The 27,777-nt window shown below is 32.6% G+C and overlaps 3 protein-coding genes across 6 annotated transcripts; 2 read left to right on the forward strand and 1 right to left on the reverse strand.

Annotated features, from left to right (window-relative positions):
• Positions 1-503: 503 nt before the first annotated feature.
• Positions 504-2,996, reverse strand: LOC146946364 (S-adenosylmethionine synthase). Its single transcript, XM_085744478.1, has 2 exons — positions 2,904-2,996; positions 504-1,980 (listed from the first exon to the last, which is right to left on the reverse strand). Exon 2 carries the CDS (start codon positions 1,965-1,967, stop codon positions 777-779), a length of 1,191 nt encoding a protein of 396 aa, XP_085600604.1. The 5' UTR covers positions 1,968-1,980; positions 2,904-2,996; the 3' UTR covers positions 504-776.
• An 11,660-nt stretch (positions 2,997-14,656) lies between these two features.
• Positions 14,657-19,359, forward strand: LOC146946365 (F-box/kelch-repeat protein At3g23880-like). Of its 4 annotated transcripts, none has more exons than XM_085744479.1 (3): positions 14,657-15,848; positions 17,100-17,253; positions 18,709-19,359. In XM_085744479.1, exons 1-2 carry the CDS (start codon positions 14,715-14,717, stop codon positions 17,202-17,204), a joined length of 1,239 nt encoding a protein of 412 aa, XP_085600605.1. In that variant the 5' UTR covers positions 14,657-14,714; the 3' UTR covers positions 17,205-17,253; positions 18,709-19,359. The 4 variants fall into 4 exon arrangements, with proteins under 4 accessions (XP_085600605.1, XP_085600608.1, XP_085600607.1 ...); XM_085744482.1 differs by having other exon boundaries at positions 19,008-19,359; XM_085744481.1 differs by having other exon boundaries at positions 19,018-19,359.
• A 5,526-nt stretch (positions 19,360-24,885) lies between these two features.
• On the forward strand, positions 24,886-26,227 carry LOC146946366 (F-box/kelch-repeat protein At3g23880-like). The gene has a single exon (XM_085744483.1). The coding sequence runs from the start codon at positions 24,935-24,937 to the stop codon at positions 26,090-26,092; it is 1,158 nt and encodes a 385-aa protein (XP_085600609.1). The 5' UTR covers positions 24,886-24,934; the 3' UTR covers positions 26,093-26,227.
• The last annotated feature ends 1,550 nt before the right edge of the window (positions 26,228-27,777 follow it).

A 27,777-nucleotide genomic window follows, 5' to 3' on the forward strand; every position in this document is an offset into this window, starting at 1 on the left:
AATTTCATGAATGTATCACCAAGCTTAGGATGGTAGATATCTACGAACCTCCAGGTTGCAAGGGAGTATTAGCAATAAAGACATATGAGAAAGATGAGACTTAGAATAGCTTGAAACTAGTTAGCTTGGAATGCAAGCTATTACATTTAGCTTAGATTTCATTTGTATTTGAGTTACATTTAATTTGTTACAAGTTAGTTAGTTGTGCTTAATTGTCACCTACAACTTGTATATAAGCTGCTTCATGTAACAAATTCAATTTCAATTGTTTCACTTACGGTATATTTCTCAATGATATTTAAATTTCTGTCATTTTAATCGTATATGCATTTGCCTACCTTATAATATGTTTTAATTCAGTTAAAGAAAATATTTAGCATAGAAATTTAGCATAGAAATATTCTTTTTGCAACGTTGAGCTTATACAAGGACGACCTTAAATATTAAATATACTCCAACCGGGCTAATACAGAGATATTTTGGTCGTTTACCTAAAAAAAATATAGTAACCAACTAATTGTAACCTCACTTTAATTTGGTATTATTACATTATATGGGATAAATCTTGACACAACATTTTGTCGGTTGATCATGTAAAATATATATATGTGTTCTAAACGAACACATACAAAGTACACAAATCAGAAGCAAAAAAAAAAATACAAAAAATACATATAATAAATGAAAACAGGGGTAAGGGGAACACGAGAAAAATTATAACATGCTTTTGTCACAACCAAGATTTGTAAGCACCATCCAAAACTCCATCACTTCACTTAGGCAGTGGCTAACTTTCCACCCTTGAGTGGCTTCACAACTTCCCATGTGAAATCAGCATCATCTCTACCAAAATGTCCATAAGCAGCAGTCTTCAAAAACCTGTTATTTCCACCCCTCTTAAGATCAAGGTTGATAGAGATCATTCCTGGCCTGAAGTCAAAGGTTTCTTTCACAATGTTAAGGATTTCCTTATCAGGGATCTTTCCGGTACCGTAAGAATCAACAAACACGGACAATGGCTCTGGAACACCGATAGCATAGGAAACTTGCACAATGCACCTTCTAGCAAGTCCATTAGCAACAATACTCTTTGCAGCTTGTCTCACGATGTAAGCTCCACTCCTGTCGACTTTTGTTGGATCTTTACCGGAGAAAGCACCACCACCGTGTGCACCCCAACCACCGTAGGTATCGATGATGATCTTGCGGCCGGTTAGACCAGCGTCACCGTGAGGACCACCGATGACGAAACGGCCTGAAGGGTTCAAGTGGAAGATGGTTTTCTCATCAAGGTACTTCTCTGGGATCACAGGCTTGATCACATGTTGTTTCAAATCAGCTGCAATTTCATCATTGGTCACAGTTTCGTCGTGCTGTGTTGAGATAAGGACGGTATGGACACGGATCGGAACCATGGCACCCTTGTCATTGAAATACTCAATAGTGACTTGGGTCTTTCCATCAGGTCTCAACCAAGGACATGTTCCGTTCTTGCGAACTTCAGTGAGCTTAGCTCCTAACTTGGTTGCAAGAACATGGGTTAAAGGCATAAGCTCAGGTGTTTCATCGGTAGCATACCCGAACATGTGACCTTGATCACCAGCACCAATTTCCTCAGGTCTTTTTGTAAGATGGCCATGAACACCTTGAGCAATATCAGGACTCTGTTGTTCAATGTTGACAAGGACTTTGCAGTTGTCAGCATCAAGACCAACATCATCTGAAACAAAACCTATGTTCCTGCATGTGTTACGAACAATCTTTTCATAGTCAACATTTGCTTTTGTTGTGATCTCACCAAAGACCATAACCATGTTGGTCTTTGTGCAAGTTTCACATGCAACTTTGCTGTCTGGATCTTGCTCAAGGCAAGCATCAAGAACGGCATCAGAGATCTGGTCGCAAAGCTTGTCGGGGTGTCCCTCGTTCACAGATTCAGATGTGTATAGGAAAGTTTCTGTTGCCATCTTTAATCAAGACCTGAAAAACACAACAAAAGAAAGTAAATTAAGCATCCATAATCAAAATTCAATCTTAGTTCAAACCCGTCTTACGCCTTTTATACATCATGTATTTTTTATCAATCATGCATCAAATTTTGCATTAAGTAAATCATAAATCAAGTTAATTGAAGGCGTAGTTTAATAAACAAACACCAAAAAACCATGCTTGCAATGCAATCTTAGTACATGTTTAGATTGACGGCGACTTTAATCAAATCACACAATTCAGACAAAAGTTACACTTTCGAGCTTCAACAAAATCACATCTCAATTTCGTTAAATTCGCCGTCAATTCAAACATACACATAAATCAAAATCCAACTTAACACAATTTCAAACAAACTAGAAGAACACTATAACCGACAAATGAAAATTAAGTACAAGTTCAAAGTTAGTTAATTAGTGAAACAGATCAAAGAAAACAAGTTCCATTTATGAAGCACGGACACTCCTCGGATCGGACACGGCACAACACCGACACATATAATTAAACTGAATTATGTGATTTTTTTCAAATTATAAGCAGTGTCTACGTGGCCGGTCAGTGTCGTGTCCATATCTGTGCTTCATAACAATTATCAACATGAAAAAACACCAACAACGTAATAATAATTTCTCCAGATCTAAGAGACCAAACATCATTCCCACATAACGGGATAAGATAAACTAACTTAAGACCAAAATTGGAGAATCCTCCAGATCAAGGTTTCAATACAACATAATTTTCCAAACTTTAAACATATTTAGTCAAATCTAAGAGCAACCCATTTGATAAAACCACAAAACAAAATGACCCAGAAGTTCAAAATCCAAACTTGATCAATCAAGAATAACCTCATCATAGATCTATAGAGAAAAACGCAAAGTAAAACGAAGAAGCAACATAAGAGAAAGTGTTACCTTAAAGAAAAAGGTAGTTGGTGAAAGAGAGAGAAGTTGGTGCTTGAACAGATTGAACCCGCTTTGCTATGGTTAAGTCTGATCAAGCGTTGTGAGTCCAAAGAGAAGACTTGGAACTCAATTTATAGGCAAAAGTCTCAAATGAGAGAGGTTGTGGTAGTTGAAGTGTATTTAATGACTCAAATGCCCCTATGGTGCAAAGGTCTGGTTTAGATTCATTTTTTTCTGTGTGAACTAAATATCTCTTCCCACACCTATAAAAACCAAAGGTTAATTAAGTTTCTAATCCCTATAAATATTCACAATTTTTAGTCCCTATAAAATAAAATCACATTTTTTAGTCTTTGTGACATTTTCCTTAAGCATTTTAAGGACCAAAATGTTGATAGAAATTTTTTATAGTGACTAAAAATGCTTATGGAAATATTTATAGAGACTAAAAATGCTGTTGGAAAATTTTATAAGACTAAAAAGTGTGATTTTATTTTATAGGGATTAAAAACAAAATTCTGAATATTTATAGGGATTATTTACTTAATTAACCCTAAAAACTAATATTTCAGCATGATACAACTATGTAAAACTCACTCAAAAAAAAATTAAAAAATGCAACATTTTTAATGTTGGTTCGAATTCATGATATCTGATTAAATCACAAGAGACTTATAATTCATCTGGGTCGGTTTATTTGTGTTGGTTTGAGACCTTAAACGTACTCTTCTGTAAATCTTAAATTCAATTCTCCTATGTTAATTTTAGTGGGTTAATTTATGCAAAATTATATTTTTTATTGTACGTAGTGGATGGTAAGATTAGATCACTCAAATTAATAGGTGTCAAGTTTTAAAAAATTATAAGAGATTTATTAGCATCTCATGTTTTTGAATGAGATTCAGTTTTTCAATTATTTTCTTTGTTTTTTCTCAAAAAATATTATTTTCGTTGTTTTTCGTTCAAGAAAAGAATTATTTTCTTTGTTTCATCCTTCCACGTTCATTTCTTCTTTTGTCTGCTGGTAAGGGGAACGGTTGAGATTGGATCTGAAGATGAATCTTAACGGTTGTAGTTGATTGTGGTGGGAGGTGTCGGTAGTAGTTGAGATAAATCGTGTCATGGACACTACAACTCATAGCACGCACTATCACGCGGTTCTGTTGTGGGGCCCATTTCTACCTCATTTCCAACCATGATACTCGTTGTTGTTGTTGTAAGGTTTTTGACTCTTATTTAATGCCACTCTCACATGGCTACTTTCCAGTAATAATTTATCTATAAGTAATAATTTATTTATTTTCCAGTAATAATTTATCTATAAGTAATAATTTATATAAATTAATTTTTATTTAAAAAGGTATATAATTACTCTCTCGAGCAAAAGTTTCAAACTTTTTTCTGCTCTTATTCAAGGAAATATTTTATACTCCTTCTTAAAAACATGTTTAAGTTTTTAAGTGTTATTTCATAGACCTAAAATTGAACTTATAGTTTTTCTATAAACTTGTATTTTAAAAACAAGATCCGTTTGATTTTATCATTTTTACACAAGTTAATTTGAGTAACATAAAACTTATAGTTTTATCATGTTTTAATCTTGATTGAAAAAAAAGATATATATAACTGATAGCTAATCATCTATTTATTATAAGTTCGTTTATAATTTATCCGCTCTAAGCTATCTTATCAGTTATCCATTATTATTATTTTACCAAATAGAACCTTTTTTGTGTAGATAAAGCGGTAGATGCTACTGTAACTCCCACAACATAATAATACAACTTAATCTTCATTTGGCCGAATCAAACTCATGAGAATATCCACAGAAGATCACAACAACGAAACATCCAACTAGATCGTCGAGAACATGCTCCTCACGTCGTCATCGTTCGTGAGCATCATCTGGATGAACTGCAATCTCTCTGTTGAGTTGATCAATGGATGTCGATACCCAGGGTCGTCCACCCTCCTTGTGCCTTTGTGGTTGAGTCGTCGGTTGATTCGATCCAGTTGATCCTTCATATCTACAAACGTGACATTGATCTGAACCCTAAACAGATTGGGCTTTCCACCGTTGAAGCAGACTGCAACTAACATCGTGTTCAGATCTACTTGATAAATGTCCATTTCTTCAGATCTACACCATAAAAAATTAAAAACAATCAATGAAAAACTCATTCAAACTTTTCATCAAACACTTGGAGTGCATAAACTAAAACATAAACATGCAAACATCTAAACATTTCATCAACTTAAATCTAGTCTAACAAGGATTCATAGTATTTACATGTAAACATTTAATCATTACCCACCAAAAAATAAAAATTTACATAAACCTTGAAACTAAAACATTTCTAATTAAAGGGGGAAAATGTAACATATAAACATAAAATGTCAATGGATTATGAAAATTTACTTGTTATTGTAGTGGTGGCTGATTTGAATTTGACGAAATTTGGTGTTGGGTGATTGTAGAGAGATTTAGAGATTGAATAATGTGAAATGGAAGAAATGAGATGTTGTCTGCTATATAATAACATAACTTGAGTTAACTCGCGTTAATATTATTGCAAATCAACTCATGTTGGGCATCGAGCGTGGGTTGACTCAAGCTGAGGTTATTTTTGGAAGTTTCAGGTGGGAATGAGCAAAAATCAAAGGGAGAAGAGCAATTTTCAAGATACAAGGCCTAAGAATGTTCATATTTAACCCTCTTATTTAAAACTCAAAACATGAGAAAATGTTTAAGGGTCATGCTAACTTGTGCCCTTAGGGCACATGTGAAGGATTCCATAAATGGTAAATATTTATTACAAAACATTAATTTTCACTCTCACAATAAATTGGCACAATTTCCTAAATAAAACTTCTACTTTAGATAGCATTTCCCAATGGTTAATAAGCGTATTTAATTTTTAGTTTCATTATTTTTTTACTTCACTATTGTAGAAAAAAGTGTATTTCTATTTATTTATCATTTTTGAAGTTCAATATGATGATATTTTTGTTTTCTCAATAATACATTTAAATATTTGTCGATAGAAAATTAGAGAGTTGATAATTATATTATTGGATGAAAACAAACAATTCGTTCAAAAAGAACAATTTTTACTTCATTTCAGTACACAAAATTTATTAATTTGATTAGTATATGTAAATAGAGAATACAAGAATAGATTCTCTCAATTGAGATATAAAAAAATTGAGGAAATAATGTGTGTGAATCTTGTTCCTCCATTTCATCTAATTAGAACTCGATCATCAATTTTTTCTTTCAAACAAAAATCGTATAAGGGGTACCGCGGACCACCTCCTTTTCAGCTGCAACACTTTTGGCAGCGTGTGGTCCGCGGTTTTGCAGTGGCTTCGCTTATCTTTCGTTGCTCCGGCAGGGAGTACTAATCATTATTTATAGTTCGGTCAGATGGCGGGGGTTTCCGCGTTCTTCTTACACTTTCTTTCGGATAATCTGGTTCGCTTGTGTCTGGATTATCTGGAAGGAAAGGAATAATATAATGTTTCAGCAGAAGATTGCAGCTCCTCAAATTTTAGCAGACAAGGTGAAAATGTTATCTTTCTAGTGGTTAAAGACAAATATGTTACATTTTATTTTTAGCTATCATGATTGGTGGCAGCACCCTTTGTCTTGTATGTGTGACGGGTTGTAATCTTTTTGTTTATGTTTCTGTTTCCTTTCTTCGGTGCTTGTGTTTTATGCACTAGTGATTTTTGTTTGTACTCTTTTTGATGATTCTCTTTTGCATGCCTTGTACGAGTTGAATCACAAGTGGTCATTTAATTCCATTTTGGTTTGTTTAAAAAAAAAAGATAAAAATAAAATGAAACGACATGGATTTGCTTTGTTTTGGATTTTGACCATTGATTTCTTTTTTTGTTACATTTTGACCATTGATTTTTAATAAAGTAAATCATATCCTTATTTTACTAAAATAAAATGACACTCATTCATTTAAATTGATAGAATATATCAGATACAAACATAAAATATACTTTGCTAAAAACGTAAAAAATATTAATGAACAAACTTACAACATTAAATTTAATAGTATAAAATGGTAAAATGCAAATAAATAATATGACAAATCAAAGTGAGTAGAGTATCACTACCAGAAAAAAAGTGAGTAGAGTATAATACTCGTAGCTCTAAATATACAATATTGATGACTTAATCATTGATTGATAAGTTCATTATGAAAAATAGAGTTTACGAAAATTATAAAAATATATAGAGTAAATAGTAGGATGGGGTAGTCTAAGTTTTAAGTCTAATGAGAAAACGATGGTGCATCATGCTACATACATACATACATATATACATGCATGCATACATACATACATACATATATACATACATACATACATACATGTAATCAACGTTAAGATAGATTCTTGCGTTTCATTTAGGGGGAAATAGATTCTTGTCTTCTATCTAACTTTTATTTTGACATATATATATATATATATATATATATATATATATATATATATATATATATATATATATATATATATTGTTGCTCTTTTTCTTTGTAACTTGTTAAATATCTAGTGTGAGCGTGGTCCCTAATTAATTGATCATTGCATCAATAAACCAATAACTGTAAGGACAAATTTCTAGACCGTTAATTTTATTATTTTTACAAAAATAAAATAAAATAATTATCTTGATAATTGATATTTGATAGGATGTATAAGAAATAAATAAGTAATGAATATATATTCCCCTAAAAAAAATAATGAATATATCCGTTATGCGTTTGATGTTTGCCATGCACAATTTTGAGCAAGAAAAATGAGAAAATTGATCCAGAGGGAGGGTAAGACGATTGGATCCCTACGGTTGTGATTGCATTCGCACAAGTAACACAATAGGACGAGATCAAACAATGTATATTTAAAGCTCAATATTTTATTTTTTGTTTTTAAGAAATTGAAATCTATAGAGAAAAATGGATTTTTTTTTTAATCTCAATTTAACATACACAGACTACATGAAATTTCTGATCACAAGGAATCGAATTCCAAAGAACGAGCGATCAAAGAGGGGTCAAAAAATAGGGGCAAAAAATTCTTCTATCCCATCAAAATCATCATTCAATCACAATTTATCATTCTACGCTACAACCGTGAGTGGTATAAACCAATATTTGAGTTCCTCTTGCGCTTCATCTTCTTCATGCGATTAATTATGCATCTCACAGCAGCAAAATGAGTAAACACTAATATATGGTGATTTAGGGATGAAAAGCAACCCATATTTTCATAATTTGGGAGAAAAATTTGGACACTAAAATCGTATAATTGAAATATTTAATAAGTTAAAAGGGGATTTAAACCCTCCGATTATACATGTCACCTAAGTATTTTTTATCATCAAACAAATTTCACTTAGGTAACATTGAAGTTAGTGACTATTCTTTTATCTCTCTACTTATAAGTTCTAACCAATCATTCTATTTCATTAAAATAAATTCGTTTAATTAATTATTTATCAATTAAATACATTAAAATCATGAATGTCTAAAAAAACTCAATGTTATTCAAACATTTTCCCTCACCAAACACACCAAAAATGTGCAAATTTTTAGAAGAGAAAATTCCCCTATCAAGCTTGACCATTTGTTGCGTGGTTGGTGGTGTCTACTCTAGTGGGCAAGAAGAAAGCAGGCGAGGGTAGGTGGACTATGTTGCTGGTTACCAAATCTTCTTTCTGACCAAACACATAGTGAAAAGGACAAGAATATATATGATTTGGAACATACTTAGTTAAATAAACAATAAATAGTCTCACCATTGTCTTAAGTATCAGATAATAGTCAGACACTAGTGGTAGTCCAACCAAAATGAAACGCAGTTCTTCCTTTAATTAGGTACCTACCAACAACCAAAACATAATTGAGACATTCTTACATGGACACAAACATAAATGTATAGTGTTTAGTCACACACACATCACAACTCTTTTCCTCAAATTACTAAATCACTTTATTATCAATTTGTTTTTTGTTATTAAAAAAAATATTTTAATGTATGTGTGCCTAAACACTATTTATTTATATTTGTGTCCATAGTAGAATTTTCCAACATAATTAACAGAAGTACAAAGTCTTATCAAAAAAAGAAGAAGCACAAAAAAAGAAGAAGCATTTACGTTGGTAACAATGATTTTTACTTTGAGTCAAGGGTAGGTGCTTAATATCTCATCTTTTCCTAAAATAAAAATGATATTTGTACGACAATTTTTTAATAAATTTTATGACAACTTTCTTTTTTATATTCACATTATATTTTTAATTTTGCTTTCTATTACTTTAGTTTTTATGTCAATACCTTTTTTTAATTTCTATTAATTTTGGAAGATGCGGGGAAGATGAAGAATCCTTCTTGCATTGTATTCGGGACTGCAATTATTCGAAAGTAATCTGGCACAAGTTCGATTTCAATGACACAATCTTCTTCTCTACCAACAGTCCGCGAGATTGGATAAGGAATGGAGCAAACAGTCCTCGTTCTACCACTTTCCTTGTTTGTCTTTGGTGGATTTGGCGGCATCGCAATCAAATGTGTTTCAACAATGAAGCCTGGTCCCTCACGCGTTTAAGCTTCAACATACAAAACTCAATTGAAACAATCACTAGGAGTTTCCAGACCGCAAACATTTCAGCATCAGCAGACCGCTGGACTAGATGGAATAGCAGCAACTACAGCTGCCACATTCTCAATGTAGATGGCAGCTGCCTTGGCAATCCAATCCGAGCTGGTTATGGAGGTTTGATTCGCAACAATGCAGGGCTGTTTCTGCGTGGCTTCTCAGGTTTCATCCAGAACTCTAGCTGCATTCTCCAAGCCGAACTCACAGCAATCTACAAAGGTATTCAGCTAGCAGTGGAAATGGGAATTGAGGAGTTAGTGTGTTACTCTGACTCTCAACTTTCAGTTAGTCTCATTTCAGGAGAGGTTTCTAAGTTCCATTCCTATGCGGTGCTTATTCAAGATATAAAGGATATCATAGCTTCCAACAATTTCACCGTCGTTCACACGCTCAGAGAAGGAAATCATTGCGCTGATTTCTTGGCCAAGATCGGAGCTTCATCATCTATAGGATTCTTGGAGCATCAGACCCCTCCTCATGATGTTGTCGACAAGATTAGAATTGATGCTATGGGAACTTGCTTCCTAAAAGCTTAGTCTTTTTTCTGTTCCTTCTTTCTTCTTTTTCTGTTTGTTTTTTAATCTTAGCTTTGTAACCAAAAAAAAAAAAGTTGTCGTATAAATGATTGTTTAAATAAATAACATAACTAAATATGAGATTGAGAAGTGTTATTCGAACAACCATTTTTGTTGATAACATGTGGAACAACCTAAATATACAAAAAAATATTAGAATTGATACAAAAACGAAAACAATAAAGAGAAAAAAAAACACAATATAAATACAAGAGATAAAACTGTCACAAAATAGTTGTTCAAATATCATTTCCAATTAAAATATTCTCTTTAGTTCTACACTAACACATTGAATTCATAGTTCATTCATCATCTCCTATTAAAGCTTCGTACAATGTCATTCTAACATTAAAATGAAAACTATTGTTGTAGACAAACTCTATCAGATATAAAAACTTCTTTTCGTTATCATCTTCCTTCAAAACACGTGCGAGAATTAAATTCTCCTGATTTTGAAAATTTTGATTTACCAAACTATTTTTTTAAATTGAAAGAGACTTTTTTTTTTAGTAGGCTTAAATAAGCTCCTATAGCTTTATATGGTTGAAAAATTTATTTTAGAAAAATATTTTAAAGAAGGCAAAAACATTCTTGTAGTGCAAATTTTTATATATGATGTCATATTTAGATTTACTAGTAATGATTATGTGAAAACAATTATAATGTAATGCAAGTAACCAAAAAAAATTATAACGTAAATGCAAAGTGAGTATGAGATGTGCACGATATATGGTAGAAGTCCACCTCTTTTTTGAACTCCAAATAAAATAAACCCAAAAATGCAACATTCATCAACTAATCAAATAAAATAAACCCAAAGATGATAGTTGTAGTCTTGTTGATATTTCAAATTATCGAGATATAATTGACCTCTCTTCAAGTCAAATAATCTTTGGTGTATGCGTGGAATTATTCTATATACTACTAGGGCAGAAAGAGAATAAAAAAAACACAAATCAGCAACATTTGACGCAGTATCAAAATCAATTCAAACCCAATGTATTAACTCAAAAAGATGGGGCAGATACTCAATAATGATACAAGGTACTAAGTTGAAAGCAAAATGATAGGTTGAAGGAATGTAAGTCAAAGACGAAGAAGAAACGGGTCACATATAAGAAACACATGGGAACAGTCAAAGATAAAGTGCGATAATATATAATTCAACAATAAAAAAAAGAAAAATAGATACAGGGGAAACAATACAAAGTTTGATTTTCAACGTTTCTATTTTTGCATATTTGTTTAGCTCTGATATAGGGATGAGGTCAAAATAGATTGAATAATAATAGCCAACAATTTTGACCACGGTAGTTTTACACCACATGAGTAGTGCCGTTAATAATACATTACAAGAATGATATGTAAATGTAATCGTCATAGCCTACAAAGAAATATTTATATACATTTTCACATTCAGAAACAAGATTAGTTAACAAAACAAATTTTTTTTTTGGCCATGTTGCATATTTTATGCATTGTCCTTATCAACTGAATTAAGCTCACGAGAACAGTTAACAAAACAATTTACATAAACTAAAGGCGCAGTTAAGAAAATTGGGTAGGTTTAAGCAATATTTCAAGAACTATTTCCCAACGGTGATCATTATCTTGCAACTTGGCAGCAAAGTATAAACTCAACAACATGGAAGGGTAAGAGGAACTTTTCAATATTAAACATTTCAATAGTTATAAACCACCTAGTACTTCTTTTGGTCTTAATTACCCGATTTCTAGAAGAAAAGGGTGTTTGAAATTCGATCAAGAGAGGCAAATAAAATGCGATCAATAATTTATTCTTAACTGAATTTTATTAACTACTTGAGTTTAATAACTTAATCGTACTTTTATTGATTTTATTGTACTAAATTTACATAATACAAGTACAAAAATATTCAATTACTAGTACGTTTTTAGAAAAGTGAAATATGATGAAGAAATATTCATATTTTAGATTTTTTATGAAAGATAAAGGGGACTAAAAAAATTTCAAGCAATAATCACCTGTGTTTCAGTTTTTTTAAATTTTTTATATAATGTGTTAAAGTCTCTTTTGTAATTTTACTAATTTGTGGGGTACGAGGACCAGGCAAAGTACTAATAACAAAGTGAAAACCTAACGCTCGTAGTTTATTATTGATTTTCCCTAAAAAAAAAGTTTATTATTGATTTCTTTTCCGGGCTAGGCTTTGAATTTGGGCCTGACACTCATAGTTCTTGAAATTTTATTTCTTTAGTCTCAGCCATCTAAAAATCTTTTGAAAATTTCTCTTTGGACTTCACTATTTCCTCATAGACACCCCAAAATAACGCTTTTACACTAAATGCAAGTTAACTATCATTCGCTGGTCTACATTAGTTAATTGTCGCTTTAGATCCAGACCTGCATATACAAGAACAAGAAAAAAAAAACACCCATACTCCATACAGTAGTTAAGCATCAAAGGAACCTAACAATTATTTACCTTACATCTAAGAAAAATATAGAGAAATGAGTGAGGTTCAACACAAACATTTGATTCCTGATCCACTTTCTTTACCTTACACCAATCACAATAATTTCATTTGATATCCACATGCATATTTCAACATTAAAGAACAATATGTTTAAGTAAATTTTCTATTTTCCATTAATCAATGTGAGTAATCCACTATACTACAGTATTTGTTAGCAGAGCAGAGGAATTTACTCTGACTCCTTTAGGTAAATTATGTTGGAGGAGTCAATTGGACCAGGGGGTTCGTGGTATCAGGTTCTGGTGGCTAGGAATGGGCAGGGAGGGAGGGATTAACTTGGTGGAAAGATATGGTAGGTATTCAAAGAGGTGTGGGCATATGGGATGGGTAGTTGGTATAGTGATAATTTGGTGCAGGTGGTGAGTGATGAGATCAGTTCGTTTTTTTTTTTTGGATTGATTCGTCGTTGGAGGGCGGTCCTTTATGTGATAGATTCATATGACTTTTTAATTTGTTTGAAAATTCTTTGGTGTCAGTTCCTAAGATGTTTTGTTTAGGGTGGGGTGTTGATAGTTGGAATTGGTGACAAAGGTTATTAGGTTGGGAGGAGGAGCATGTGGTGGAGCGCCGCGATTTATTTCACAACATTTTTTTAGGTTGATGTGTGAGATAAATGGGATTGGAAGCTTGATCCTGTGAAGGTTACACTGTCATCGATGTATATCATATGATGCTATCTAATGTATAGCAAGTTGATCAATTAGACACCTTAATACTCCCTCATTCTCAAAATAATTGTCTCTTTAGCATTTTTTTTTCTATCTCAAAATAATTGTCACTTTAGAATACAACGCAACATTTATTATTTTTTTTCCACTATCATACCTATATTTATTAAATTTCATTCAACTTAACTACTCCACTAACTACAGTTAATAAGAGTTTATTAGTAAATGATACTAATTTTACCAATAAAATCAACACAATTAATTATTTCCTTAAAAATAATGCATAAAATGATTCATCATTACAATTTTACTTAAAAATATTGAATCACTGCCTACGACTTTGTATGCGCACTCTTAGCCACTACCGACGACTCATTGGTTGCGATTGCATCCTCCTAAATTTGAATTTTCGTTGTTTCGTATTTTCTTTCTCTGTCATTCAACATCGTTTTAGTCGTGTCATTCTTTGACAAACCACAAGGTACTCAACCTTCTTATATTCATAAAATTTCTTATAATTTTGGATATCTATTAATTTTGAATATATCTTATAATTTTTTTAAATATCTTGTATATATTGTCCATTTAAAAATTTAGTTTTTTCGGTCCCCCGTAAACTAAAATTCTGGCTCTGTCCCTGATTTTAGTCTCAATTATATATTAATGTTGTTTTTCCCTCGATATTTTTTATCATGTTTTTAGTCAACTTATGTGTACTCATCACTCAATTGGATGGTTTTCTTACAAATATGCTTAAAATATTATACAATTTCTTCCAAAAAAAATAGATTTTTTAAAGGCTTAAATATGTAAATCATCCTTGTAAGTAAGCGTGTTTTGGTTTTTCGTTTCTGTGTCTTTTTTTGTTCTAAAACAACCACTGTAAGTTATAAACGTTTTGGTTTTGGTCTCTGTCGTCATCATTTGTTACAAAAACGTCTATTTGGTAAACAGAGGATGATGTGGCGACGTGTGATGCGGTTGACGACGCTTGTGTGTCGTTTCATATGCTGAGTCATAAAGTTAGAGGGATAAAAAAAAAAAACAAAATTCGCAGAGGGACCAAACCCAAAACTTAATAGAAAACTTTATTTTCTTCATTCTTTTCCTCTTCTTCATGATCTTCAACACATCCACATCAAACTTCGTAGAAATCCAGAAATTCCATCATGAAAAAGAGAAAAGAAAGGAAGAAGATGAATTAAAAGAAAAAACACCAAATGTTGATAAAAATATATTTGACGGATTACTATTAAAAAGGAAAAAAAAATATAGGGATTAGAAATAAAAAATAGATAAAAATTCATTTAACCCATTTTTATTAAGAAAATAGAAAATTCACTCGAGTGTTTTCTCACGACCTTATCGGAGAAATGATATACTGATGGAGGAAACATTTGGCGGCGGCAACAAGCGGCGATCCTACGCAACCCTAACATCACCACCACATTCGCTTCAAGATCCGCCGCCACTACCCACTCTTCCCTTTCACATCATAGAAGAAATCTTCTGTCGCCTCCCCGTAAACCTCCTCCTTCAACTTCAATGTCTCTCTAAGCCATTAAATTCCTTAATCTCCGATCCCAAATTCGCTAAAAAACATCTTCGCTATTCAACCACTCACCGCATACACGAAATAACTTACTCCACTTTCTTTCACAATTACATCCTCACATCTTGCCCACACAATTCCATTTTCACTTATTATGATGTTGATGACAACGACGATGAAGATGTCACCCAATTCGAGTATCCCTCAACGAATTTTAATGAATCTTACATTGTTGGCTCTTGCAACGGTATCCTTTGTATCGCGGATTTTAGTAACATTTTCGTTCTTTTGTGGAACCCTTCCATTAGAAAATGCAAGGAATTACCCCCTTTTGAAAAGCCACAAGTGGCTAGTGACCTTGACATGTTTACGACGTTTGGTTTTGGATATGATTCTTTGACGGATAATTACAAGGTGGTTGTTGTTTTGCAATACATTATATCTTATAGTGATTTTAGTTATGTATGGAAAACTGAAGTCAAGGTTCATACATTGGGTACAGGCTTTTGGAAAACCATCGAGGATTGTCCTTTTGGTGTTGTATCCATAGGACAGTCTGGAAAGTTTGTGAGTGGCACGATTAATTGTTTGGCAACTATTGATTTCGAACGACAATTTCCACGGTTTATTGTTTCTTTTGATTTGGGGAAAGAGACTTATCGAAAGGTTTTGCCTCCTGATTGTGGAGGGGTGGATGTGTGCAAGTTGAAGTTGAGTGTGTTAAGAGATTGTTTGTGCGTAATTTCGGGTCATGATATATGGGTCATGAAGGAGTATGGAATTCAAGAATCTTGGACTAAATTGTTCACTGTTTCTAACATGTCAGGTTATATCTTGACCAAGGCAATAGATATTTTTGAAGGTGATAAAGTGTTGTTGGAGCGTATAGGAAATCAGAAATGGGATTTCGTTATTTACGATCCAAAGAGAAGGACTTTTAAGTCTACTATGTTTCATACCTTAGAAGTAAGTGTTGAGAGCTTAATATCACCTTGTTTTTAATGTTAGGATGCAGTGATATGTCATTTGAGCACAACCTATATGTTAGTTTATGTTTTTATTTTGTTCTTGCTCTAATTACTGGTGACTCTAATTACTGGTGACTTCATGGATTATTGTTGATTAATGGTCGTAAATCTGAAGCTTGAGAAATTGGTGTTATTCTTATTTATATTATTTGTTTGTTAGAGTTGTTTTGTCCCTCATCTTGTATTTCATTTTATATGATTCACAATCATGCACTGTGTTAGATCATGATTAGGATTTTGATGTTTGCCAAGTCATTAATTTGTTTGTTGAAATGTCTGCTATAAGCTGCACACATATCATATTATTTGCTTCAAATCTTGCAAAATTTTATCATGCATTTGGTTCTTAATGAAGGTTGTGATAGCTTTGAGTGATAGCATGGTTGTCACTATGTGTATTTGAAGAATTACAAAGTCAAAAGAACAACTTAGAGTTAATAAGAGCAAGCTACATTTGTTTCCCATTTTAATTTGTGCCTCGTACTTCAATTGAGTATAGGATAGTCTTACTTAGATAGGCCAATATTATGTGTACCTTTTCCTCTTTCAAATGGATATATTCCCTAAAGTTATTAAATGTACTCATTTATCTGGTTCAATGTACTTATTTTTGGATTTGTTAGACTTTCTTACTTTTCTATGTTTTCTAACAATGTACTTATTAACAACTCTGATGACCTCTCTCCTTGCATTAGTCCGGATTGTTCATCATTAGCCGTTGGTAAAATAAAACCCCTTTTACATGTATTATTGTGTTAGGTCCCTGCATCATTAGCCTGTTTTCTTTGAAGTAGCCCTTAGGTGGTTGCTTCTAGAATTCATCTAATACCAAATGAAAGCCCTTTTCTACAAGCTGTTTTTGTTTTCCACAAGGAGGAGTATAAGTTCAGTATGTTAATTATTTGCACACCTTTTCTTGTGGAATCTGTTATTTTGGAAGACATAAATGGTGTTTCAATTCTTGTGGAATCTGTTAGTACGATATGACTTGAATATTATTGTTGTTGTTGTTGGTTTCTACAAAACATTACATTTTAGTTAAAGAAAATATAAACATTACATTTTAGTTAAGGAAAATATAAACATTACATATTAATTAAGGAAAATATATAGGTATAGTTTGTACATCTGGTGTAGCATAACTTAAGACATACATGGATGCTGATGAATATCTGATTTGGATTGCAAGCAATGCCTCTTGACCCTGAGTGCTTACTACATGAATGGAGTGTTTGCTTCTGCTCATGGAGTACTCTTTGTTGAACCAAACATGATTTGCATTTTTGAGAGTTAAGCTGGTAACGTTGCTTGGCGATATGTAGTGTCCCATCACTGACTTGAAGGTAAGGATTTCAGTACTCATGACCCAATTACAGTTAAAACTCTATAAATTAAGGGTAGTGTTAACTTGTGCCCTTAGGGCACATGTTAAGAAACCCAAAAGAAGAAATATTCTCTAAAATTGTGCATTCAATTCATTAAAAAGTTAAAGATTAAATGCAATGCACACATTCCCAGAAATTATTTCCATATCTGAATCATTAACTTGTGCCTTAAGGGCACAAGTTAACATTTCCCATAAATTAATAATGTCAGGACCGGAGAAATTTATTAATTTAGAGAGTTATTAATTTATCGATAAATTAATAATTATTAATTTAAGCAGTTTTTAAGTAATTATACTGTACATATCAAACAAAAAGGCAAATTAGTCTATGCCTCTTAGAATTACCTTGCAGCGAACCTTGGGACTCAACGTAAATTAGTAACTACTGTGTTCATATGCATTGGAAATCAATAATAACTTTTGAAGTACAGTAAATGTAAACAAGAGGAACAAATGTGTTCAATGTATTCTTAATATATTTTTTTTCAGTTTCTATGAATTATTAATTTATGATTTTCTTGGGACCGAAAATTATAAAGGGATCTCCCGAAAAATTATTATCTTATTATTTTATCGAGTTTTTCAATTTTTTACGTTGGCCCAAGTCGGGACCGGATAAATTTATTATTTTAGAGAGTTTATTAATTTACCGAGTATTAATTCAAAGAGTTTCTACTGTAGTGCTAATGTCTAATTATGGATTCATCGAACTAAGAGTGTTAATAATTTTCCTTGCTGTAAGTTCATTAATCATCAATCATGATGCCTTCCTATTAAATCTTCTGTTTTATTCTAAAAAATTTGACTCATTTTGATATGAAATTTTATTTTTTCTAATTCCAAACTGATATCATGGATTGGGAATTTCGAACTGATAGGCTAATCAGATCCATGCTTTTTTTTCTTTTTCTAATTCCAATTTGATTTGGTCCTCCATCTCCTCAGATCCAAGTTTAGTGATGTAAATTCAATTAATTTAGTTTGAGTATTCTTGTTTAGGGAATTGTGTTGAGATTGATACTCCCATTGTAACAAAATAGTATATGCAAAAGTGAGCCAAAGAAGTAGATGTGTTTGAACCAAATGCATCAATTTTGTTTGACTCACTTTTGCTTATATTTTGTTACCGAGGGAGTACTCCTAGTAATAACCACTATAGAGAGGGTATTATCTTGTACGTAGTTTTAGAGCGTGGACAATAAATTAATAATCATGTTACATTGACACCAAATTTATGGGACAATAAATTCATGTTACATTTAATGAAGGATTTATATTTGGTTTATGTCAACCTGTTCTCAGAAGAATAGTTTGATTCCTCTATCACCCTTCTTGTTTTTGGAAAATACGGAGGATACTTCAAACCTTTTCTTTCCCATTCTAACGATTCTGGTTTTATTCATGATTCCAGCTTTTAAACTGGGGACTGCTACAATTACTGTAGTTGAGTTATGTCAATGGCATTGACCATGTACAAATTTGGATTTATTGATGATAGCATTCTATGACTAGAACCTGATGATTTGCAATTTCTTTAGCCTTGAGGCAAGTATGTGAAGATGATTAACAATGGAAAATGTGTTCAAGATCACATCTCAAAATTGACTTCTGCACAAAGTTATTAGAAAATTTTATGTTGGTTCACACTAGTTGCCATTTTTGGGGGGCAATTTTGTTAGCCTGCAATTTCTACAAGCTCATTTAATACAGTCAACATTAGTTGACTTTTATCTTTGCAGGAATCGAAGTCTTTTCCTTCAACTTGAGGATTTCGACGAGATGTAGACTTGGCATGAAAGGATCTAAAAACCCTAGAGTTCGACAGATCGTAAGTCGGGAATGCAAGATCGCTGAAGTCAAACAGCTACCGTTAAGGCCGGAAGATTTTGAATTTCAAAGAGAAGCAGTTTCCATTTGAAATACGGGTCGCAAATCATTTATAGAATTCTAAGCACTCGAACTACCGGCGTCTAGGGAAAAGAGTCACACATAATGTATGTAAACTGATTTATCGAACCACTTTACTTTTATGTAATGCAATTTACCTTTTTTTTTTTTTTTTAAGTTTATGCGTTTTAAACTTTTAAGTCTTTACTTTTACTTGCATTTTACTCCCTGTCGAGAGACAATGCTTTTTCTTTAAAACTTGTCTTGTTCTTTACTAAGAGCATTTCGTGACTTTTCAAACGTTTTCCTTAAAAGTATTGCACAACATGTCCTAGGATTTCTAGTTCAATCTTGCTTGTAATAACCAGAACGAAGACTCGTAGTTTACCAAAAACACTCGTCGACCTCTGCATATATTATGAATTGTCTCTATTAACTGAGCTGAGTCAAGGATTATTCATACATATAACAAGAAAAAATTATTCAAAAATTCTAATGATACATATGAATTGAATTGGAGTGCATAGGCAGAAACCCCATGAAATTGTAACTTTCGTAAACAAAACCCCCTTATTTTTAAGAAACTTGAAAAGCACCTCTGAAATTGTCAAACGTTAGTCAATTATCTCCATCCGTTTGTTTTGGATGTTAAACCCCATGGCGTGGCAGTTAACTATACATGTGGCACCTCCACGTGTACCGAACGTTATGCCACATCATAGGGGGTAATTGACTATTTTTATTTTTTATTTTTTTATTTTTGTTTTTGTTTAAAATCTATATGATTATAAAAATAGGCAAATACTCCCCTCAAATTTAATACTTATGTGTAAATACCCCCTTCAAATCTAATATTTATGTACCAATTACCCCCTCCAATTTAAAACTTATTTGAAATTTGAATTAAATCTTATGTGCAAAGATTGCAATTACCCCTTCCAATTTAAAACTTATTTGAAATTTGAATTAAATCTTATGTGCAAAGATTGCGATTACCCCCTCCAATTTAAAACTTATTTGAAATTTGAATTAAATCTTATGTGCAAAGATTGCAATTTCCCCCTCCAATTTAAAACTTATTTGAAATTTGAATTAAATCTTATGTTCAAAGATTGCTTCAAATATTTGAAAACTAGTTTTAACAAAGATTGCTTCAAATAGGAGATTTTTTTAGAAAATTTGTCACAAAACAATGTGTTCAAAGTTCACAAACCAATTGGCTATTAAATAATAGGGTTAATTATGTTTTTGGTCCCTACAAAATTGCGACCTTGTAAGTTTAATCTTTACTTAATTTTAATAGCATTTTTAATCTCTACAAAAAAAATTTACTTATAATTTTAGTCCCTGCTAAAGTAAATTTTGTTTAATTATCCTTAAACTCTTAAATTTTTTAACGATTCTTTTTATACAAGTTTAGAACACTATGAAAGGTTCATTTACTAAAATCTATAATTTTTTAACATGAAATAAATTAATTATGAATTTTTTAAAACGACAAAAGTTTAAGATATAAGTAACAAAAATATGGACGTAGAAATCAAATTTTTGCGATATTTTTTTCGGAGGACCTTTTAATAACGTTCTTAACATGCCTGTAAAAAATTGTTGAAAAACTTAAGAGTTTAAGCATAAATTAAACAAATTTGGATTGAGTAAGGACTAATATTGAGTGCAGAAATTTTTTTTAGGGATTAAAAATGCTATTAAAATTAAGTAAGGACTAAACTTACAAGGTCGCAATTTTGTAGGGACCAAAAACATAATTAACCCTAAATAATATTTCCCATTATTCATATTGCAGTGTCTGTATCTCGCCGGTGCATGAGTTGCAACTTCATGGCGAAATTTCTCTTACAATTTGTGTCCGCAACTTTACAACACAACCATTTGTGTTGTGGTTGTTATTGATCATTCTCCGGTGTAAACAACCAGCAATAATAATGACATTGGTTTCATTACTTTCCTTTATCATCTGTTACTACTGCAGTCTGCATAGTGCATATATATCTCTCTCTCTTGCATGTCTTGTAGATCAACAATCATTGTTGCTCCAATTATTATAACAAACTTGCATTCAAGCTCAAAGTTCCACCAAACTGAAGTTATGGATTCCAAACTGTGCTAAGGTTGAGTTAAAGTAGGAAAGAGAGAGAATTATTGTTTTGTGACAAATTTTCTACAAAAAAGTCTCCTATTTGAAACAATCCTTGTTAAAAACTAGGGTGGCGTTTAGCCTGGGAACGCCTAGTTCTTTCCCATGATGGGAAAATGAGATTTTGCAGCACACGTGTTTGTTGCCAACCGGTTGTGGCCAAACAAAAAAAATCATGAGTTTGCATTTTTTAATGTTAAACAGTATCTTTACTAGTATACCTCTCCATTCTCTCACAGCAACACAAACTACCCCTCACCCTTTTGTATAACTTCTTTCCAATACATCTGAAGAAACCGATAATACTTGGTCATCAATCATTTATGTTCATGGTTTTGGTTAAAAAACATAACAAAACCCAGGGAAGAAGCTTTTTGAGCCAAAGTAAACTCTTCAACTATAGTTTCAAGAAAACTTCAGATGTGAAACCCATCATATAAGAATTTTTTCGAATTTGGTTAGAGATTGCTATAGCATCAGCCAAAACCCATCAAATCTGCCACAAATTTCGTCTGGAAAACCACAACCACAAACAAATGTTCATATCTGGAAAACTCCTCTTGAAAAAGATCTGAATGCCATTTTTTTCCATAATTATTTTAGTTCAATTTGTCACAACTTACTTTCCATCTTTAACTTCTGTTCATAGTTTCTAAAATCATATGATGTGTGAATCATAAAAGGAAATTTAATTCTAAACCCACAACCAAAAAGGACAAAGTAGAAGAGATGGAAGAATTATTTTGTTTTCAACTAGCAATCGCAGAAAAATATGAAGAAGCATGCATATATCTTGAAACTTGGAGAAGAAAAATATGAGCTCTTGTTATTGACTTGAATTGCAGAACATGATGTTTTGATTAATATTGGAGTACTGAAGCCAAAACCCCATGATCTACAATCAAAAATAAATAAATCAAACAAATGAGAAATTGTTATTTAATTCTGTGGGTGAGGTCCACTGCTTTAGTTTACAATACCCAGCAATAAGTTACAACCATTATCAGGTCACAAATCTAAGCCATCCAAATAAAAAACTATTAAATCTATGGTTGTGGTTCAATTTTCCCATGATGGGAAATAACTTCCCTTTCCCATGCTAAACTCCACCTAAAACTAGTCTTCAAATATTTGAAGCAATCTTTGCACATAAGATTTAATTCAATTTGTAAATAAGTTTTAAATTTGAGAGGGGTAATTGAGACATAAGTTTTAAATTTGAGGGGGTATTTTCACATAAGTATTAAATTTGAGAGGGGTATTTGCTTATTTTTATAATGACATAGATTTAAAAAAAAAAACAATTTAAAAAAAAAAGTCAATTATCCCATATGGCGTGACATAAACATGGAGGTGCCTGAAGGTGAGAAAAACACAAGAAGAGGGTATTGAATTGTGTTTGCTTTTTCTTCGTTTTCTCCTAAGCTGAAACACACTGGCCAGAAACAAATAGAGACTGCTTCTGAAGTGATGTTTAGGACTAAATTGCAGCGGATAAAAACAGAGAGAGAGAGAGAAGAAAGACACAAAGCAATTATACAGGTTCCTTCCACAAACCGGAAGTAGTCATGTCCCCCTTGCACTTCCAAGGAGAGTTCACTATAATGTAATATCTGATTACAAATGCTCACTGCTAAAACTAGCAAAAGACTTCAAACTGCTCAAGCACAACTGCAAGAGACTTCCTATGCTCCTGAACACAATCAAGAGACTTCTATTGCTCAAGCACAACTGCAAGAGACTTCTAATCAAACAGAATTACAAAGAAAAATGTTTGAGGTTGAACACTTGACATACAATCAGTGGTGTTCACAATACAAATCAGATACAGACTCTTAAGACTCTCGAATTTCTAAGATATGAACTTTGAAACAGAAATTCTAAGTGAACTTTGAATGCAGAACAATTTCAGCAGAGTTTTGGCACTTGTAAATTGTTGTTGAGTCTCTGATACAAATCTCTAAGTCTTCACTCCTTTATATAGAGGTGTGAAAGAGACGTTGTGAAATTGCCAGCACACCAAAAAGAGTCGTTTGAAGCTTTGATCAATCACCAATGATCTTTTGCCTGATATGGTAGTTGTCTTATGAAGGATCAATTTCAAATCCATTCCCATTGTGAAGGAACATCGTTGCAGGCAGAGCTGTTTTTCTTATCTTGTAGCAGGGACACAACAGAGTAGTGGAGGTAGTGGTTGTACACTTCGTACAATTGTACTTTGTCAACGCTTTTTGAAGATTAGCATCCAATGCCTTCAAATCCATTCAAAATGATCGTTGCCTTACATTTCCAGTCTTCTGCAATGCTTAGACGAGTTTAAATTCATTGAGCAGCCCTTGAAGCTTTAAGTCTTGCATCTCCTGATGAACTTTAGCTTCTGGTGATCTTCAGCTTCTGATGAACTTGCTTCTGATGACGTCATCACTTCAGGAGCGTTATGTCTTCAGGAGCACTTTTGACTTCAGGAGCACTTCTCTTTAGACGCTTTAAGCTTCCTTTTTGTTGATTTCTTAGCTCTCTTTTGTTAATTCAGAACCTATTTAAGATGTAAATTTTTGTCTATGGTCCTGTACACTTGAACAAATATTAGCTTGTCCAATTGATAATTTTTAATACCTTATTATCATCAAAACTCTCAAAGGTTCATTATTAAACACATTTTGTTCCAACAGTGCCACATGTACAATTAACTGCTACGTAATGAGGTTTAACAACCAAAATAAACGGATCGGGTAATTGACTAGCATTTGACAATTTAGAGTTTTTTGAAGTTTATTAAAAATCAGAGGATTTTCTGCGAAAATTACAATTTCAGGTTTTTTCTTCTTCTTTACTTTTTTTTTTTCTAACAAATTCTTCTTCTTTCCTATTCACTCAATTGAATGAGAAATTATATTTAAACATCTATTTTTTAACAACTTTTGCAACAACTCTCTTTCATACTCATTTTTCTTCTCTCTCTTCTTTTTTCTCTCTCTATTATTGTTGTCCAATAAAAAAAAAATGTTGTCACTAAGCCTTTGTTTGGTATGAGAGAAATAGAGGAGAGAGAGATAGAGAAGAGAGAAAGAGAAGAGAAGTTGGAGATTTCTCTTGTTTGGCAAGAAGAGAAATTGAGAAGAGAGAAGAATAAATGGTGGGCCCCATACCTTTTTTGTTTCTCTTCAAAAGTGAGAAGAAAGAGGGAAGAAGAGAAAAAAGTCTATTATGCCATTGGTTTTTTAATTAATCATAAATTATAATGTTGTCTTATCAAGGATATTTTTGTCTTTTTAAAAATAATAACATTTCTTTCTCTTCTATTTCTTTCTTCTTTCTCTTATACCAAACAATACATCAAATCTTCTCTATTTCTCATTCTTTTCTCTCTTCACAAACTCTCTCTTACCTATTTCTCTCTTTCCAACTTCTCTTCCGAACCAAACACACCCTAAAAGTTATTGTAAATTGGCTGTGAAAATATCATTCCTCCAATTGAATTGAGTTAAAAGAAAGACAAAAATTGTTGATGAAAGACATATGAACGAAGGACCCGCGGGATTAAAAGCAAAACAAAATATATAGTTTTTGTTTCTCCGGCTATTACAGTTCAGCGATGGAGGAAACATCTGGCGGCGGCAACAAACGGCGATCGTATGCAAATGCAACCCTAACATCACCGCCACAACCCCTACAAGATCCGCCAGCACTACCCACTCTTCCCTTCCACATCATCGAAGAAATCTTCTGTAGGCTCCCTGTAAACCTCCTCCTTCAACTTCGATGTCTCTGCAAAGCATTAAATTCCTTAATCTCCGATCCAAAATTTGCTCAAAAACATCTTCGCCTCTCAACCACTCACCGCATACACAAAATAAGTTACTCCACTTTCTTTCACAATTACATTCTCACATCTTGCCCAATCAATTCCATTTTCACTTATTACGACGAAGATGTCACCCAATTCGAGTATCCTTCCACTAATTTTAACGAATCTTACATCGTTGGCTCTTGCAACGGTATCCTTTGTATTGTGGATTTTAGTAACACTTATGTTTTATTGTGGAACCCTTCCATTAGAAAATGCAAGGAATTGCCTTCTTTTGAAAAGCCACAAGTGGCTAGTGACTTTCCTATTTTTAAGACGTTTGGTTTCGGATATGATTCTTTGACGGATACTTACAAGGTGGTTGTTGTTTTACAATACATTATATTTTATAGTGATTTTAAGAATGTATGCAAAACTCAAGTCAAGGTTCATACATTGGGTACCGGGTTTTGGAAAACCATCGCGGAGTGTCCTTTTGGTGTTGTATCTACTTTAGAGTTTGGAAAATTTGTGAGTGGCACGATTAATTGGTCGGCAACTATTGATTTTGAACGAAACTGTCCATGGTTTATTGTTTCTTTTGATTTGGGGAAAGAGACTTATCGAAAGGTTTTGCCTCCTGATTTTGGAGTGGATGTGTGTGAGTTGAAGTTGAGTGTGTTAAGAGATTGTTTGTGCGTAGTTTCGGGTCATGATATTTGGGTCATGAAGGAATATGGAATTCAAGAATCTTGGACTAAATTGTTCACTGTTTCTAACCTGCTATATTATACATTGGCTAATGCAATATATATTTTTGAAGGTGATCAAGTGTTGTTGGAGCGAATAGGAAATCAGAAATCGGATTTGGTTGTTTACAATTCAAAGAAAAGAACTTTGAAGTCTACTATGTTTCATGACACCCTACAAGTAAGCGTTGAGAGCTTAATATCACCTTGTTTTTAATGTTAGGATGCGGTGCTATGTCATTTGAGCACAACCTATATGTTAGTTTATGTATTTTATTTTGTTCTTGCTCTAATTACTGGTGACTTCATCGATTATTGTTGATTAATGGTTGTAAATCTGAAGCTTGAGAAATTGGTTTTATTCTTATCTATATTATTTGTTTGCTAGAGCTGTTTTGTCTCTCATCTTGTATTTCATTTTATATGATTCACAATCATGCATTGTGTTAGATCATAATTAGCATTTTGATGTTTGCCAAGTCATTAATTTGTTTGTTGAAATGTCTGCTATAAGCTGCACACATATCATAACGTTTGCCTCAAATCTTGCTAAATACATCATGAACTGAACAAAATTTTATCATACATTTGGTTCTTAATGAAGGTTACAATAGCTTTGAGTGATATCAAATGAAAGCCCTTTTGTATAAGCTGTTTTTGTTTTCCACAATGAGGAGTTCAAGTCCCAAATATGGAATTTATAACTATAGTATGTTAATTATTTGGCAACCTTCTCTTGTGGAAGCTGCTATTTTGGAAAACATTAATGTTGTTTCAATTTTGCATAAAATCATTTGATACATGTGGCTCACCCCACCTAGTGGGACAAGACTTGAATATTGCTGTTGTTGGTTTTTCCACAAAACATTACATTATGGCTAAGCAAACTATATAAGCAAAAGTGAGTCAAAGAAAGTAGATGTATTCAGACCAAACGTTGAACCAGTTACATTAATTTTGTTTGACTCACTTTTGCTTATATTTTGTTACATACTCCCAATAATAACAAGTATAGAGACGAGATTATCTTGTGCAAAAAATTAATAATCTTGTTACATTGACACCAAATTTACATGACAGTATTAATTAATCAGTCTAGTGCACAGTTGTTTGCATTAGAATTATTCTATGATTTGTCCTGTGTGCACACCATTTTCAATTATAGATTTGTTTCTGGTATAATTATGTTACACCAGATGTATTTATATATATCCTAGGTAAAATTAATGATTGAACATTTGGTTTATGTCAACCTGTTCTCAGTATAATAGTTAGTTAGATTCTTCTATCACCCTTCTTGTTTTTGGAAAATATGGAGGATATTTCAAACCTTTTCTTTCTCATTCTAACGATACTGGTTTTGTTCATGTTTCCCAGCTCTTAAACTGGGGACTACTACAATTTCTGTTGTTGAGTTATGACATTGGCATTGACCATGTACACATTTGGATTTATTGATGATAGCATTCTATGACTAGAACCTGATGATTTGCCATTTCTTTAGACTTAAGGCAAGTATGTGAATGTGATCAACAACGGAAAATGTGGTCTTGATTGACTTCTGCGCAAAGCTATTAGAAAATTTTATGTTGGTTCACACTGTCTTTCTGCAAAGCAACCTTCTACGGCTGCCACCTTTCTATTGACTTTTTTCCACACATAACACTTGAACTATTTTCCATCATTGCAAGTTGAATGCTTTTTTTCTCTGTTTCTAGTACGACCATTGAAGGCAATTGATATCAAGAAGTTATGTTTTTCGATTAGGAAAACTTTTTTGAACTTAGTTTAGAAAAATGGTCTGGTCTCTTTGATTAGAAACCGAGTTTGTTTGTTAGTGGATAGTTTTGTTTTTTGTTAGCCAAATCTATTAAAGAAATAGAAAGGGAAGGGAAGGACAGG

This window comes from Medicago sativa, chromosome 2 (assembly GCF_051527215.1).
Source record: "Medicago sativa cultivar Bolivia chromosome 2, Bolivia_mono, whole genome shotgun sequence".
In the NCBI taxonomy this organism is placed as follows: Eukaryota; Viridiplantae; Streptophyta; class Magnoliopsida; order Fabales; family Fabaceae; genus Medicago; species Medicago sativa.

Coding starts and splice junctions, on each gene's coding strand:
- LOC146946365 (XM_085744479.1), top strand. CDS start 14,715: ATGGAGGAAACATTTGGCGGCGGCAACAAGCGGCGATCCTACGCAACC. Junction 15,849..17,099: donor CTATGTTTCATACCTTAGAA/GTAAGTGTTGAG, acceptor TTGGATTGCAAG/CAATGCCTCTTGACCCTGAG.
- LOC146946366 (XM_085744483.1), top strand. CDS start 24,935: ATGGAGGAAACATCTGGCGGCGGCAACAAACGGCGATCGTATGCAAAT.
- LOC146946364 (XM_085744478.1), bottom strand. CDS start 1,967: ATGGCAACAGAAACTTTCCTATACACATCTGAATCTGTGAACGAGGGA.